This window comes from Adiantum capillus-veneris, chromosome 7, assembly GCF_014529385.1.
Source record: "Adiantum capillus-veneris isolate H3 chromosome 7, ASM1452938v2, whole genome shotgun sequence".
Taxonomy (NCBI): domain Eukaryota; kingdom Viridiplantae; phylum Streptophyta; class Polypodiopsida; order Polypodiales; family Pteridaceae; genus Adiantum; species Adiantum capillus-veneris.
This window is the reverse complement of record NC_140937.1, coordinates 108,415,083-108,428,832: the sequence shown is the minus strand read 5'-3', so window position 1 is coordinate 108,428,832 and position 13,750 is coordinate 108,415,083. Positions and strand designations below refer to the sequence as shown.

The 13,750-nt window shown below is 43.3% G+C and overlaps 1 protein-coding gene across 2 annotated transcripts; it reads left to right on the top strand.

Annotated features, from left to right (window-relative positions):
• The first annotated feature begins 1,520 nt into the window (after window positions 1-1,520).
• Window positions 1,521-13,377, top strand: LOC147454404 (thioredoxin-like protein YLS8). 2 transcript variants are annotated; one of them, XM_086516375.1, is made up of 3 exons: window positions 1,521-1,890; window positions 12,882-12,976; window positions 13,051-13,377. In XM_086516375.1, exons 1-3 carry the CDS (start codon window positions 1,771-1,773, stop codon window positions 13,067-13,069), a joined length of 234 nt encoding a protein of 77 aa, XP_086372501.1. In that variant the 5' UTR covers window positions 1,521-1,770; the 3' UTR covers window positions 13,070-13,377. The 2 variants fall into 2 exon arrangements, with proteins under 2 accessions (XP_086372501.1, XP_086372500.1); XM_086516374.1 differs by having other exon boundaries at window positions 1,523-1,890; window positions 12,882-13,377.
• Window positions 13,378-13,750: the final 373 nt, after the last annotated feature.

Here is a 13,750-nt window from a genome sequence, read left to right as displayed (position 1 = left end):
ATATGTACCATGTAATATCTATGTCAGGACATATTTGGAGGAGGAAGTGACACATTTGGAATAGTGCTAGAGTGGGCACTGGGCAATACAGAGTTGCTAGCAAGTCCTTCCAAGTTAAAGGCGGTGTAAGAAGATTAGCAAGGAGAAAATTGTAGAAGAAGATGACATCCCAAACAAGCCATTTCTAAGGGCAACACTAAAGGAGACCATGTGGCTGGCACCTGATGGTGCTATTCATTGTACCGAGGGATCGCGACAACTTTGCAACATTTTTGGATACAAAATACCAGCCAAGACACAAGCATTTGTGAATACATGGGCAAAAGGGAGAGACCCCAAGGTTTGTGATAGTCCTAATGAGTTCCTTCCAATGAGGTTCTTGCATACTGATATAGATGTGCAAGGACACCATTTTGAGCTCTTACCCTTTGGATTAGGTCGATGTGGTAGCTCAGGCCAAAACTTAGGCATGCTCAGCATCAACATTATCTTTGCACAATTGCTCCATGCTCTCTCTTGGAGACCACATGATCTTGAGCATGCCATGTCAGAGAATTTTGCCTTCCTTATCACCAAGGCTAAGCCCCTACTTGCATTTTCTACACCAAGGCTCCCAAGAGAATGTTACATTGGATGAATTTGTAAGATCTCTTGTAGCAATTACATATCTGAGCTCAATTCCAAGCAATTACATATAAGAGTTTGCCCTACTATGGGTCCACTTTCACCTCCGTATTAGATGGAATTTTAAGAAATTTTGTCTCCACTTTGATTCTGACCGGTTTACATCAGTCGCTAAAGAGCATTGTTAGACATGTTTTGCATGATCGACAACCAAGACAACATGTAACTCTCTCTCTCAGACTAAATAACCAATATTACTAGGTGGAATGGAAACAACTACCAAAGTAGGTTAAGGAGTAGGGTTTAAGAAAAATGATTAAGTTGCAACCCTCTTGATTCAATCACCCCCTTTAGTAGCCCTCTGTTGTATAGTCAGCTCTATGGGACACAACTTGCTTCTTCCCAATGCTCATCAACTCAAGTTGAGCTATTGTTGTTGCCTATCAAACGGTTCTACTCATTCGCTTGTGTTCCACAACAAAAGCCGAGGCGAAAGCAATTATAACCAACTAAGTATGTAACCAACTGCGCTCCAAAATCTATCAAAACGCGTACAACAAAGAGTAGTGCCTTGTTCTCATTGCTTAAACAATTGTAAAGACAGCCGTGAAAGTGGACCATTTTACTGACAGCTATAGAGGTAATCAATCATCATATATGCAATTCTTTTTTAGAAACTCGCCAATGCACTTTGTACTTGTTTTCTTCAGTGCTAGATGCTTGATTCAATCTGCATATGTCATATAATGTTCTATAGATGTTCGCTAGCAACGCCCACCAAGCAAGACTAATTCTTTACACGTTGTCTCGACTCTCACCTTCAAATATAAAATTTAGAAATTTGTAGGTCGATCCCAATGCCCACTTGATTAAAGGGCGCACAAATACTGGCCGAGGGGCTGGTTCAAATTTGTGTCTCAGAATTCTCGTCGGAAAAGCTGTGTAAAGCACCGCGAGAGTCGGCGGGACGCAGCGCCTATTAAAGACGCAGGGCTGCTGCAACTTTTGCACAATCGAGAGCTCCAAACCATGCTCCAGATCTCCTGCCGCCGAGTCCTGGGGAGTTTGACCTAGCAGGGCCGCACAGCATCAGCGCCTCACAGGATTTGTGCATCCGCATTGCTGTAAGCATTTTGAGAGGAGAAGATGTCGTATCTGCTGCCCCATCTCCACTCTGGCTGGGCCGTAGATCAAGCCATTCTTGGTGAAGAAGAGCGTGCCGTCGTCATCCGTTTCGGCCATGATTGGGATGAGACTTGTATGCAGGTATTTCTTCTTCTTCTTCTTCTTCGTCTTTCTTGTCGCAGTTTCTTAGTTTTTGGTTTCCTTTCTCAGGTTGATTTTATAAATAATTATAATGTCAGACACTTATATAATCTCTCTCGGAGAGAGAGAGAGAGAGAGAGAGAGAGAGAGAGAGAGAGAGGGGTGTCTTTTTGAAAATCAGCGTAGCTGGAAACGAGAGCTTGAATAAGACATGGGGGACCTAGAGAAATGGACAAATTGGTAATTGCTCGGGCTAACCTTGACTGAGAATGGACCAAACAGACAAATGACTAGGTAGAGCAAAGAGACATGTTCAAAGACAGCCAAGGGAAACAAGCAGCTATGCCCGGTGACATGATGGAATTGGAGATATGTTAAAGGGATGAGGTGAGGTGCTAGAAGATCGCAATGCTTAACCCAAAAGTGATCAGTGGACACCCCGCAACCAAGGGGCTTGGCCACAAATAGAAACACCTAGAAGATTAGCAATGAAAGGTGTTCATGTCGCAAATGTGATGATGCTGGCCAATAAGTGGACGGGCGGACACGTGCTGACATGGCCAATATTCCGTATTACTGACTCAACAGATTTGTGCGCGATTCGTGGAGGTGACACGTTGGAATGGTCCGTAGTATCACATACTTAGCTTTATCCTTCTGTTTTCGTAAACATGTCTTCTCAAAATGGAGTAGCACCCAATCATCTTCCTTCAGTTGCAAGTCACATCGATGCTTGTTTATTGTCTTCTTATGCCATGCCTGAGACTTTCTTCAAAGCCTCCCGTACCTTGGCAAAAGTAGTGTCGAGATCTTCGGTACACTAATCTGCTTCAAAATCTAATCTTTGATGCTCAAAATGGGTGGAACCTTCCTGACACCCTCGATAATCTCAAACGGTGCCTTCCTTGTAGACGTATATATTGTGTTATTGTAAGCTAACTCCACCAAGGGCAAAAACTTCTCCCAGTGAGTCTTTTGATCGGAGATATAAGACTTTAACAAGTCTAAGACCACTAAATTGGCTATCTCCGACTGCCCATTTGTCTGCGGATGAAACGAGGATGAGAATTTAAGCCGTGTGCTAGCTCGTAAAGTGGGGATCTCTGTATGAAACGATAGATTTAGGCATTCCATGTAATTAAAAAATCTGCGAGATAAACAATTTAGTCAAATGGTCAGCTTTAATTGTCTTCTTTACTGGAAGTAAGTCCGCGTGTTTACTGAATTGGTCGATTTTTGGAGTCTTGGGAAGATATAAAAGTCCTCTCCCAAGGTCGGCTAGGAATGGGTAAAGGTTGCAGGGGACGAGGTGCCTTGTGCCGATCAAACTTGACCTTTTGACACACCAAACAAGTGCGAACAAACTTGTCCACATCCTTTTTGAGCCTTGGCCAATAGAAATATTTCTCTACACCTTTCAAGGTGGTGTCTTTGCCCAACAAAAGGTGGACTATGGCTCTTTGTGAGAACCTTGTTCCTCACCCTGAGTCACACATTGTCTTCCGCATTAAATAACCTTCCTTTAGAGCATAGCCTACAACCATCTCCCCACTCTGCAACCGGCCAAAGATGTCTGCAAAAGTTGGATTTGTGGCGTAATGAGCAATCATATCCTTTGACTATTCCAAGAGTTCATGTCCCCTTAAGTGGTATTTGGAACTTGCTTATGCCTTGGATTTCTTTGCTTTTTAGTCGTCTGTTGCTTTGTCTTCTCCCTTGGTGAGCCACTTTTGTAGACACCAAAAAGTATATCAACCACTGCTTTTCTCTCTAGCTTTGACTTTGAAAGAATGGAACTGCTTTTCCCCAGCTTCTTCAAGTGCTTCAACTTTGTCAAAGTCTTTGAATCTCTTGGTCCAGCCGTTAGCCTCCTTTCTCTTCTCCTTCCGGAAGACGGCCTTCATAGTCGATCGTTGCAGTTTTGGACCAAAAATATTCTAAGATGAACAATTGCCTGAGCTCTCATATCATTGTAACCGGCAAGCATAGCTATCTGGAACAGGAAATCAGAACAACAAAGAAGGAACGACAACCGGTATGAAATGCCATTCCCTGTTTCAGACACTCACGTCTGAAACTGTTTCTCACTCTAGGACACTCCTCTCTCTAGAAAAGTGCAGTTTTCTGTCTTACCAAGAATTGTTTCCTCTTTGCAAAACCTCTCTCTAGAATTTTCTGTGTTTCTCTCTCTAGAACATGGAGTTCACTCTCTCCACTATTTTCTCTCCTAATAGATAGGGAAATTGCTTCTCCCCCCCTCTCTCTAGTGAACTCCAAAAAGACATATCTAAGCTTGTTTTTCTAAGATTGCAAGGGGTTGTTTCTAGTAAAATTTACACGGGCTTCTTTTGGGGCGCCACTTGATTTTTATAACGGATGCTCATGTTGCAACTGGGCATCAATTATGGACAGCATTGACTTTTTAGGGCCGTCCATTTTATGGAAAAGCAGTTAACTTTGTGCTTTAGCACATGTAAAAAATAGCTTTGATTTCGAAGTTTTTTTTAGATATGTGCTCATAGAAGCGAGGCCAAGGTTGCCATTAGAGGATGGCCAAGAACTACCACTCTATGGATAGCTCAGAGGGAGAGCATGGCTCTTGACAATTGTACTTTGACTTCAGTCTTATGGAATAAAGAAATACCACAAGGGGCACCTGGTTGGGGGGTCAATGCTTCTAGGAGTGGAACTCCGCCACTCCATGCCTCTTGTCTACTGTGTTTAGTTCTCCTTCAATATGAAATATTTCTTGTTTCGGTTCCATTCGGTATTGTCGCATTGTCTCTACCGCCTTGTCAAGTGACTTGCCGGTATAGTTAAAGGAAAAGGCCCTTTTCAGGTCGCCGTTCCCCGTTCCCATACTAACTTCCCGATGCGGATCCCCGTTCCGTGTAGAGGGAGAGAATTAACGTTTGTAGTGAGTGGAGAGAATCTAGAGAATGAAGTCAATGCGAGGATGCGTGGCTAGGAAGATTCTTTCTATGACTTAGAGCTTGGCAGGGACCACCTTTTTAGGGAAGAGAATTTGTGATGGGCCAGAGATAGGTGTGATCAGTTGCGTCTCCGGCCTATACACAAAAACTCTATGTTGCTAAATTGGCTTTATCTATCAGAAAAATAATTCTAAACGAATTATTGGATTTATAAGTGAGAGGGTTTTCTCGCTTGGAACAAAAGGAAAAATAATTCTAAATGAATTATTGGAATTTTAAGTGAGAGGGTTTTTCTCACTGGAGACATCCGAGTACAGAGTATTCCTGGTGCGTCATTCAAAGTAATGACGGGAGCACTATGAACGGGAATATCTGTAAGGCCACCAAGAACGGGTACTTCTGATGCGTCACATCGGATGGGTGACAGGGAGCATCGGAAAGAAGTATCCGACCATCCGGGAACGGACATCTCTGATGCGTCATAGGATGGGTGACATAGAGCATCGTGAAGGAGATTGTACCGTAAGTTCGGTAGGAAAGGACTAGGTGATGGGTATTCCTGATGCGTCACAAGGTGGGTGACGGGTACATCGGAAAGGGAATATCCATAGTCGGGAGGAAATTCCGAACTGTGTTAGAATTGTGCACAAGGAAAAGCAAGCACTTGAATGAAGATGGGTTCAGAGGAAACTTTGAGGAAAATCAGATGCTTTTTGAGAAAGCGGGATTGCTTTTCGGGAAAGCAGATGCTTTCCCGCGAGGAAGTTTATGTTTGCATTGCAATTGTGCGTGTGATTGCATCCAGGGACGCCTGGGAAGTGCTGTGAAAGCATTGTTTTTAACTTATAAGGTTTTATTGAGTTTTTGGGCAGGTTCAGACTATTTTTAAAATACGCCGGCCGCCCACTTAATAAGTGGGCAGCCATCTGATAAATAAGGCAACAGATCAGCCAGCTTTTTCTCTCTCTCTTTTTCTGGCAAAACGGGAAAAAAAAAATGAAAAAAAAATTTTGAGAAAAAAAAATAAAAAAATGGCCGCGATCTCTACGCGAGCAGCTATTTGTGCCCGTGGCTAGGAGCTATAAAAGCATCACATGCCCTTACTCAGAGGGAGGACCAATCTTTGCAAGGAGGAGATGCTACTGCAGATTTCAGCCGTAAAGAAGACGTTACCGGTGATGCCCATGGCTGCCCCAAGTGTACTAGATGTCGCCAAGACCAAATGCGCGAGTTCCCTCGCGAAGAAGAGCCTACGAAGCATGTTTCCATCGCGACAAGTTGCTGTTTTTCTTTGTTTTCAGCCCATAAACGTCGTAGACGGGGCTGATGTACGAGAAGGAACCCGAGAACACACCTCTTGTGTGTAGGATTGGAAGAGAGGATTTTCTATGGAGAGATCTCTTTCGAGGAATTGCTTTTCGAGAATCGAGTTGAGTTTCGAGCGTCGAGACTTTGAAGGTAACGATTTTCATGTTCTAATCTTTGAGTATTTGATTGCAGGTGTACTTCCTCTTCGTGAGGGAGTAGGAGCAGAGGAAGGCATGAGCCTCTGCAGGAGAAAAGCGCTCTGAGGAACTAGAGCCAGATCAGCCCAAGGGTTTCGTACCCGAGTTTGGGAAGTAGATCCATGGATCGGAGAGAGGTAGTCTCTCAAGTTGTGATATGGAAGTTGGGATTCCCAAGTAAGGACTTCGTGTCCGGGAAAGCAGAGTTGTTCTGCGGGAAGAGGACTCTGAAAAGAGAGTTGCAGGGATGCCATGCCCCGAGTCTGGAAGGTGAGATCCAGAGGCGAGAACCTTGATTCTCGAGGAATTGGAATAAGGAACGGAAGTTCCTTGGAATAGGGTTTTGCCCTAGGAATCGGAAGTTGAGGCTTCTGGGAACCATCAAGTCTTATTCTAGAACGAACGTGGTAATACGTTCGGTTCAAGTGCTTGTATAGACTTCTCCTCAGTAATAAAGATACTATTATGGGGGGGGACCAGCCCATCTTCTGGTCCACAGTACCGTGTCGATCTTCTCACTCTCTCTCTCTCTCTATTTATTTCTCTCTATATCCTCTGGCTTCAGTAATAAGTGATAAATCCTATTTATCCGAATGTATTTTATATTGTTATGCGCTTCCGTTTGTGACAGTGGTATCAAAGCATGGTCTCCTCTCTTTCTCTGTAAAGGAGGATGACTCTGGGAAGATACGGGAAGAAGCCATGACAGGCCAAGAGAGAAGTAAGCAGGCGGAACCCTAAGTCCTGCAAGGAAAAGCTTGCAGAGTTGGAAATTTTTTTTTCTCTGTGCAAGAAGTCGACACAAGGCTTGGGATTCTCTGAGAAGGCGAGAAGAGCATGATGCTCAAGAACCTAGAGAATCCAAGGAGCGGAATGCTCGAGATTCTTCAGAATCCAGAAAATATCCATGAACGTCAATCCAGAACTATAGCCAAGAAATCTCGTCATATCGGGAAGGATATGAAGAAGGTCTCTAGACCTAGGAACACTCCAGTCAAGTTTGATACTTTTGACGGAAGGGAAGATGTCCTGAAAGCTACTGCTTTTATTCGACAGTTTGAAGTTGCCTTTGCAAACGGCAATTTTTGAGAAGTGTCGAAGGTGAGGCATGTGACCAAACACCTCAAGGGGATTGCAAGTACTTGGTGGTATACCAAAGCTCTGCAGGGAACTTACAACAAGACTTGGATTCAATTCAAGGCTGAATTTTTTGACAAATTTTTTTCCTCTATGCTTTGAAGAAGGCATCCAAGAAGATTGGGATCGGTTTGCCCAATAGGAACACGAGTGAGTCAAAGCAAGTAGTGGTTCACTCTTGCCAAGGTAGCTCCATTCTTGATCCTCTCTGAGGAAGGAAAGATGAACAAATTTAACGAAGGACTTTTGCCCGAATTTGTAAACCCATCTGCAAGATACTTTGCAGCAGATGGTGGAGTCAGCAATACAAAGCTGAAAGTGTACACCTTAGTGTACATAGAATCCAATCCCCGTGGTGGGACGGGAAACATTGAACACAGAAAGTTTGGAGTAAGGGAATTAAATCTAACTCCTGAGTTCTTGAATAGAAGACCCTTGAACTTTAAGTGAAAGGGTAGGTTTTTAATCAAAGTTACATCTTTGAGGAAATCATACAATGCATTATGCTTGTTTGCTCTTTTGCACGAGGTATGGTTGTGTCTAACCAGGACAATCACTCTCGAGTGTTTATGAGAGTAAGGTTGAGTCAGAACATTGTTTATACGATGAACTGCTTTGCTTAACCATCCGGAAGGTCCATGATTGATCTGGTATCCGGTAGTTCTCCAACAAATTACCTGCTATTGCGGGTAGGAAATTATGAAGGAACCATTCTGAGTTTTCAAGCAAAGAAAAGCTTTCATGAAGCTTGAGTACTCTTTAAGCCCACACCCCCTACTCGGTAAGGGAAGACATGGTAGTGCTTTTCGCACAAGTGAAGGAATACTCTCTTTATGAGGGAAGGAACAAGTGACGACTACGGCCTGTGCTTGAGGAATCCAAGGATTAAAATCCTAGATTATTTGATGAGCGGGTTTTGCTCTAAGATCGAGCCAAGGGATCGTTAAGTTGAGCGTCTTCGCTCTAAGGATCTTACGAAGGGAAGGAAATTTCCTCGGTTCACCGAAACTTTAACACAGCTTAAGAATTATGTACTTTTGAGTACATGGATAACACACGAAGATGCAGACCTATGCCAAGGAATTGGACGAGAGTTTGTTTTACTCTCTTGGGCGCCTTTTTGCGCGCAAGGATATTCTGACACGAGAATCTCTATTTGAGATGTGTTCGGTAGAAGGAATTTGAGTTTCTCTACGGAGAAGAGGTTTTCCGATGGTCGTTGATCATTGAGTACGCTATGTGCCTTTACCATTACAGTAGCAACTTTTGGTTGCGGTATATGTTTCTCCATGAGAAGGTCAAGTAGCATTTACACGCTGCTAAAATTAATTCGAACTATTATGTTCGTAAGAATATAGCTCGTCAACCGTTTCAAAATGGTAAGAATTACATATGGGAGAACATCCCTGAGAATCAAAGAAGGTTCACTCTATTGTGAACCGGGTTTGAACGTACGTTCAGAAAATGCTATGGCTAGAATCCTATCTGCCTGAGATTTTGCAAGGCGTCATTGATGCTTGCAAGGAGGAAAAGGTTGGAAGGAAGTGCGCCGTGCACAAAGAATCTTCGGATTGGAACCGTCCGCCTACGTTGAGCGACAGCCCGAAACAAGAACCTTCTTTAAGGTGATGGCAAACTTTGTTTGTGAAAGAAAGACATCGAGCTTAATGCTTTATGACTTGAGCATTCCCTATGTGGGAGGACACAAGAGGTTTAATACCCTCTAAACTAACAACGCAGGATTCTGCGCAAGGACAGATACCTAGATTGATTTCTAGGAGGATTATTCTTCTCAGATTGAGAAGGTGGATTTGAGTTAACAGACTTCCGAATGAGGAAACGTTCGATCTGTTGGAAAGACGCGAATGACGAGTTCTTCCACGGCTCGTAAGTTTGATGATTGGTGAAGGATGTCCTCGAGGTACTAGAGGAAGGACATGAATCGGTAAGCTAAGTATTGAATTATTAAATTTTTGAATTTTTGTTTCATTTAATTTGTAAGTTCTCTTTTGAGAAAGGACTAGCTCAACTCACCATTGAGCAAGATTTGAAATTTTCCGGTTTCTCCCCAGCAGTTCAGTTGGACCTCTACAGTTGAGGACAACTGTTTATAAGTGAGAGGGATGTTGCTAAATTGGCTTTATCTATCAGAAAAATAATTCTAAACGAATTATTGGATTTATAAGTGAGAGGGTTTTCTCGCTTGGAACAAAAGGAAAAATAATTCTAAATGAATTATGAATTTTAAGTGAGAGGGTTTTTCTCACTGGAGACATCCGAGTACAGAGTATTCTTGGTGCGTCATTCAAAGTAATGACGGGAGCACTGTGAACGGGAATATCTGTAAGGCCACCAAGAACGGGTACTTCTGATGCGTCACATCGGATGGGCGACAGGGAGCATCGGAAAGAAGTATCCGACCATCCGAGAACGGACATCTCTGATGCGTCATAGGATGGGTGACATAGAGCATCGTGAAGGAGATTGTACCGTAAGTTCGGTAGGAAAGGACTAGGTGATGGGTATTCCTGATGCATCACAAGGTGGGTGACGGGTACATCGGAAAGGGAATATCCATAGTCGGGAGGAAATTCCGAACTGTGTTAGAATTGTGCACAAGGAAAAGCAAGCACTTGAATGAAGATGGGTTCAGAGGAAACTTTGAGGAAAAACAGATGCTTTTTGAGAAAGCGGGATTGCTTTTCGGGAAAGCAGATGCTTTCCCGCGAGGAAGTTTATGTTTGCATTTGTGCGTGTGATTGCATCCAGGGACGCCTGGGAAGTGCTGTGAAAGCATTGTTTTTAACTTATAAGGTTTTATTGAGTTTTTGGGCAGGTTCAGACTATTTTTAAAATACGCCGGCCGCCCACTTAATAAGTGGGCAGCCATCTGATAAATAAGGCAACAGATCAGCCAGCGTTTTCTCTCTCTCTTTTTCTGGCAGAACGGGAAAAAAAAAATGAAAAAAAAAAAAAAACGGCCGCGATCTCTACGCGAGCAGCTATTCGTGCCCGTGGCTAGGAGCTATAAAAGCATCACACGCCCTTACTCAAAGGGAGGACCAATCTTTGCAAGGAGGAGATGCTACTGCAGATTTCAGCCGTAAAGAAGACGTTGCCGGTGACGAAGCGCGCGAGTTCCCTCACGAAGAAGTGCCTACGAAGCGTGTTTCCATCGCGACAAGTTGCTGTTTTTCTCTGTTTTCAGCCCATAAACGTTGTAGACGGGGCTGATGTACGAGAAGGAACCCGAGAACACACCTCTTTTGTGTGTAGGATTGGAAGAGAGGATTTTCTATGGAGAGATCTCTTTCGAGGAATTGCTTTTCGAGAATCGAGTTGCGTTTCGAGCGTCGAGACTTTGAAGGTAACGATTTTCATGTTCTAATCTTTGAGTATTTGATTGCAGGTGTACTTCCTCTTCGTGAGGGAGTAGGAGCAGAGGAAGGCATGAGCCTCTGCAGGAGAAAAGCGCTCTGAGGAACTAGAGCCAGATCAGCCCAAGGGTTTCGTACCCTAGTTTGGGAAGTAGATCCATGGATCGGAGAGAGGTAGTCTCTCAAGTTGTGATATGGAAGTTGGGATTCCCAAGTAAGGACTTTCGTGTCCGGGAAAGCAGAGTTGTTCTGCGGGAAGAGGACTCTGAAAAGAGAGTTGCAGGGATGCCATGCCCCGAGTCTGGAAGGTGAGATCCAGAGGCGAGAACCTTGATTCTCGAGGAATTGGAATAAGGAACAAAAGTTCCTTGGAATAGGGTTTTGCCCTAGGAATCGGAAGTTGAGGCTTCTGGGAACCATCAAGTCTTATTCTAGAACGAACGTGGTAATACGTTCGGTTCAAGTGCTTGTATAGACTTCTCCTCAGTAATAAAGATACTATTACGGGGGGGGACCAGCCCATCTTCTGGTCCCCAGTACTATGTCGATCTTCTCACTCTCTCTCTCTCTCTCTCTCTATTTATTTCTCTCTATATCCTCTGGCTTCAGTAATAAGTGATAAATCCTATTTATCCGAATGTATTTTATATTGTTATGCGCTCCGCTCCCGTTTGTGACACTCTAATCCTAAGGTTTGTCACAGAATCCAAGGTATACCTTGTGGTGTAATTATTCGCCTTGAAAGAATGTAAGTGACATAGATTGCATGTTTATAACTGCTTAAGCCAATGCACGATGATGGACGGTAGTGTGAACAACCGACATCTCATTGCGTGATTTCATTGTTAAAGAGAGTCGTATCAATAACAGATGTCTTTCAGCAAGAAATGAACGACAGTACTTTATGCTCAGGTAAGTGTTAAGTAAGAGGCAAACCGATTACATGCTTTTTGAAGAGAAGTTGTTCACAGTACATATGAGCTACTAACAAAATAGAAGCCGCTTTGTATTCTCAACCATTATTGATTCCTATGACACTGAAATAGATTGAAACATAAGAAGTAGAGGCACCATCACTACCCCCCTCTTGAGCATAATAGCAATGCTTCATATCCTTTGTAGGGCGTGATTGAACTGAAGTCATTGTAAGTTCTAAGTTGCAAGCTTCTAGGTAGAGTTGCAGCGCATGAGGTGACTCCTCGAGTTCAATCTTGTCCATCTACTTTGCACCCGTTGGTGGATAACTTTTTCAGTTGAACAGGATGACGTCTCATCATCTAGCAATTTTTCCCTTGTGCCAAAATTTGCTTAGGAACAAAAATCTTGTCCAACTTCTGTACCCATGGCTGTTTTTTCTGGCACATCACCCACAAAATCCCTAAGAAGGCTCTTATGAAATGCATTAAGTATCTTCCAGCTTCGGGTAGATTTAACTTGTAAGCTCCACTCACTCTCCCCCCCTCCCCGAGAGAACCTGTTGACCTGTGCGCGGAAAGGGACAGGCTTTGATAGGCTACGGCTACGTGAAGCTTCATACGGATCCCAATGTTACGTAAGGTTAATCGAGAACCCACTTGTCAGGCTCGAAAGACCATCAGTATGTTTAAGGCAATTGTGGCGGCACGATGATGCCGCTGCTCAATGCGGGCAACGAGACTTTAGCAGGCATGCAGGGGCACCCTACTGCATGTGAAGAGTGGTCGAACAAAGCGAAAGCACAGGAGACTGGGCTAGCAGGTTGCGAGGTTACACAATCCCACGCACCCCCCCACCCCCCTTCTCTCTCCCCAGTTATTGCTATGCATTTGATGGCCCATGCAGATAAAAAGAAAAACCATATCCATAGAAGTAAGGTGGCAAAATAGGCTGCTGCGAAGAGTAGCTCTTGCTGCAAGGATTAACAGTTCAGTCAACAACAAGCCGAATAAATTATGCTTATGTCATAAGAGCTTTGTTTTTCTCTGTTTGTCCTTGTGTGGCTGTAATGTAGTGATTCATTGTGTGGCTCTAATGGAGTGATTCATTGTCTTTTATTTCAGATGGATGAGGTACTGGCCTCAGTTGCGGAAACAATAAAGAACTTTGCAGTGATATATCTTGTGGACATCACCGAAATACCAGATTTCAATACAATGTATGAATTGTATGATCCTTGCACTGTCATGTTTTTCTTCCGCAACAAACATATCATGATCGATTTGGGAACAGGAAACAACAACAAAATTAATTGGGCCTTGAAAGATAAGCAAGAGTTCATCAACATTGTTGAGACAGTTTACAGAGGTGCGAGGAAAGGGCGTGGTCTCGTTATTTCACCCAAGGATTACTCCACGAAATACAGATATTAGACTAGCAACCCTCAATGGCTACTTTGTAGCGGGGGCTCTTAATCAGAAGCCAAGGGTGAACATGCATGCAAGTGTATTGCTATCACATTGAAGTGAAATCAGTGGAATGCTTTTGTGCTCCTGATGTCACTGTATCAATTAAATTATATCTTTGTCAAATGTTTAAATTGAAGTGAAACATTACGTATGTTCTATGCCTGTATTTGCATCACATATGTTAGAGCCACAGTATTCTTAGTTGAAATCAGTTAATGTATTTCCTTGAGACATTAAATATTGTCTTGCTGCTCAGTGATTGCATTTTATGAGCCATGATAGAAACTCACTGGGCAGAGCTTGGTATTGATGCTTGCTCCTGTGTGTGTGTGTGTGTGTTGCAGGGGAGTTAATGGTTGCATTGGTGATCACCATGAGTCTTATTAACAGTACATGCAAGTCATTGAGGTTGTGATATCAAGAGAGATCAAGGCATTCTTCTTCCCCATTTACTAGCTATGTGGTCCCTTTATTAGTATGTTAAGACCCTTCAACAAGGCTAGGTGTTGTGTATCGCATGCATC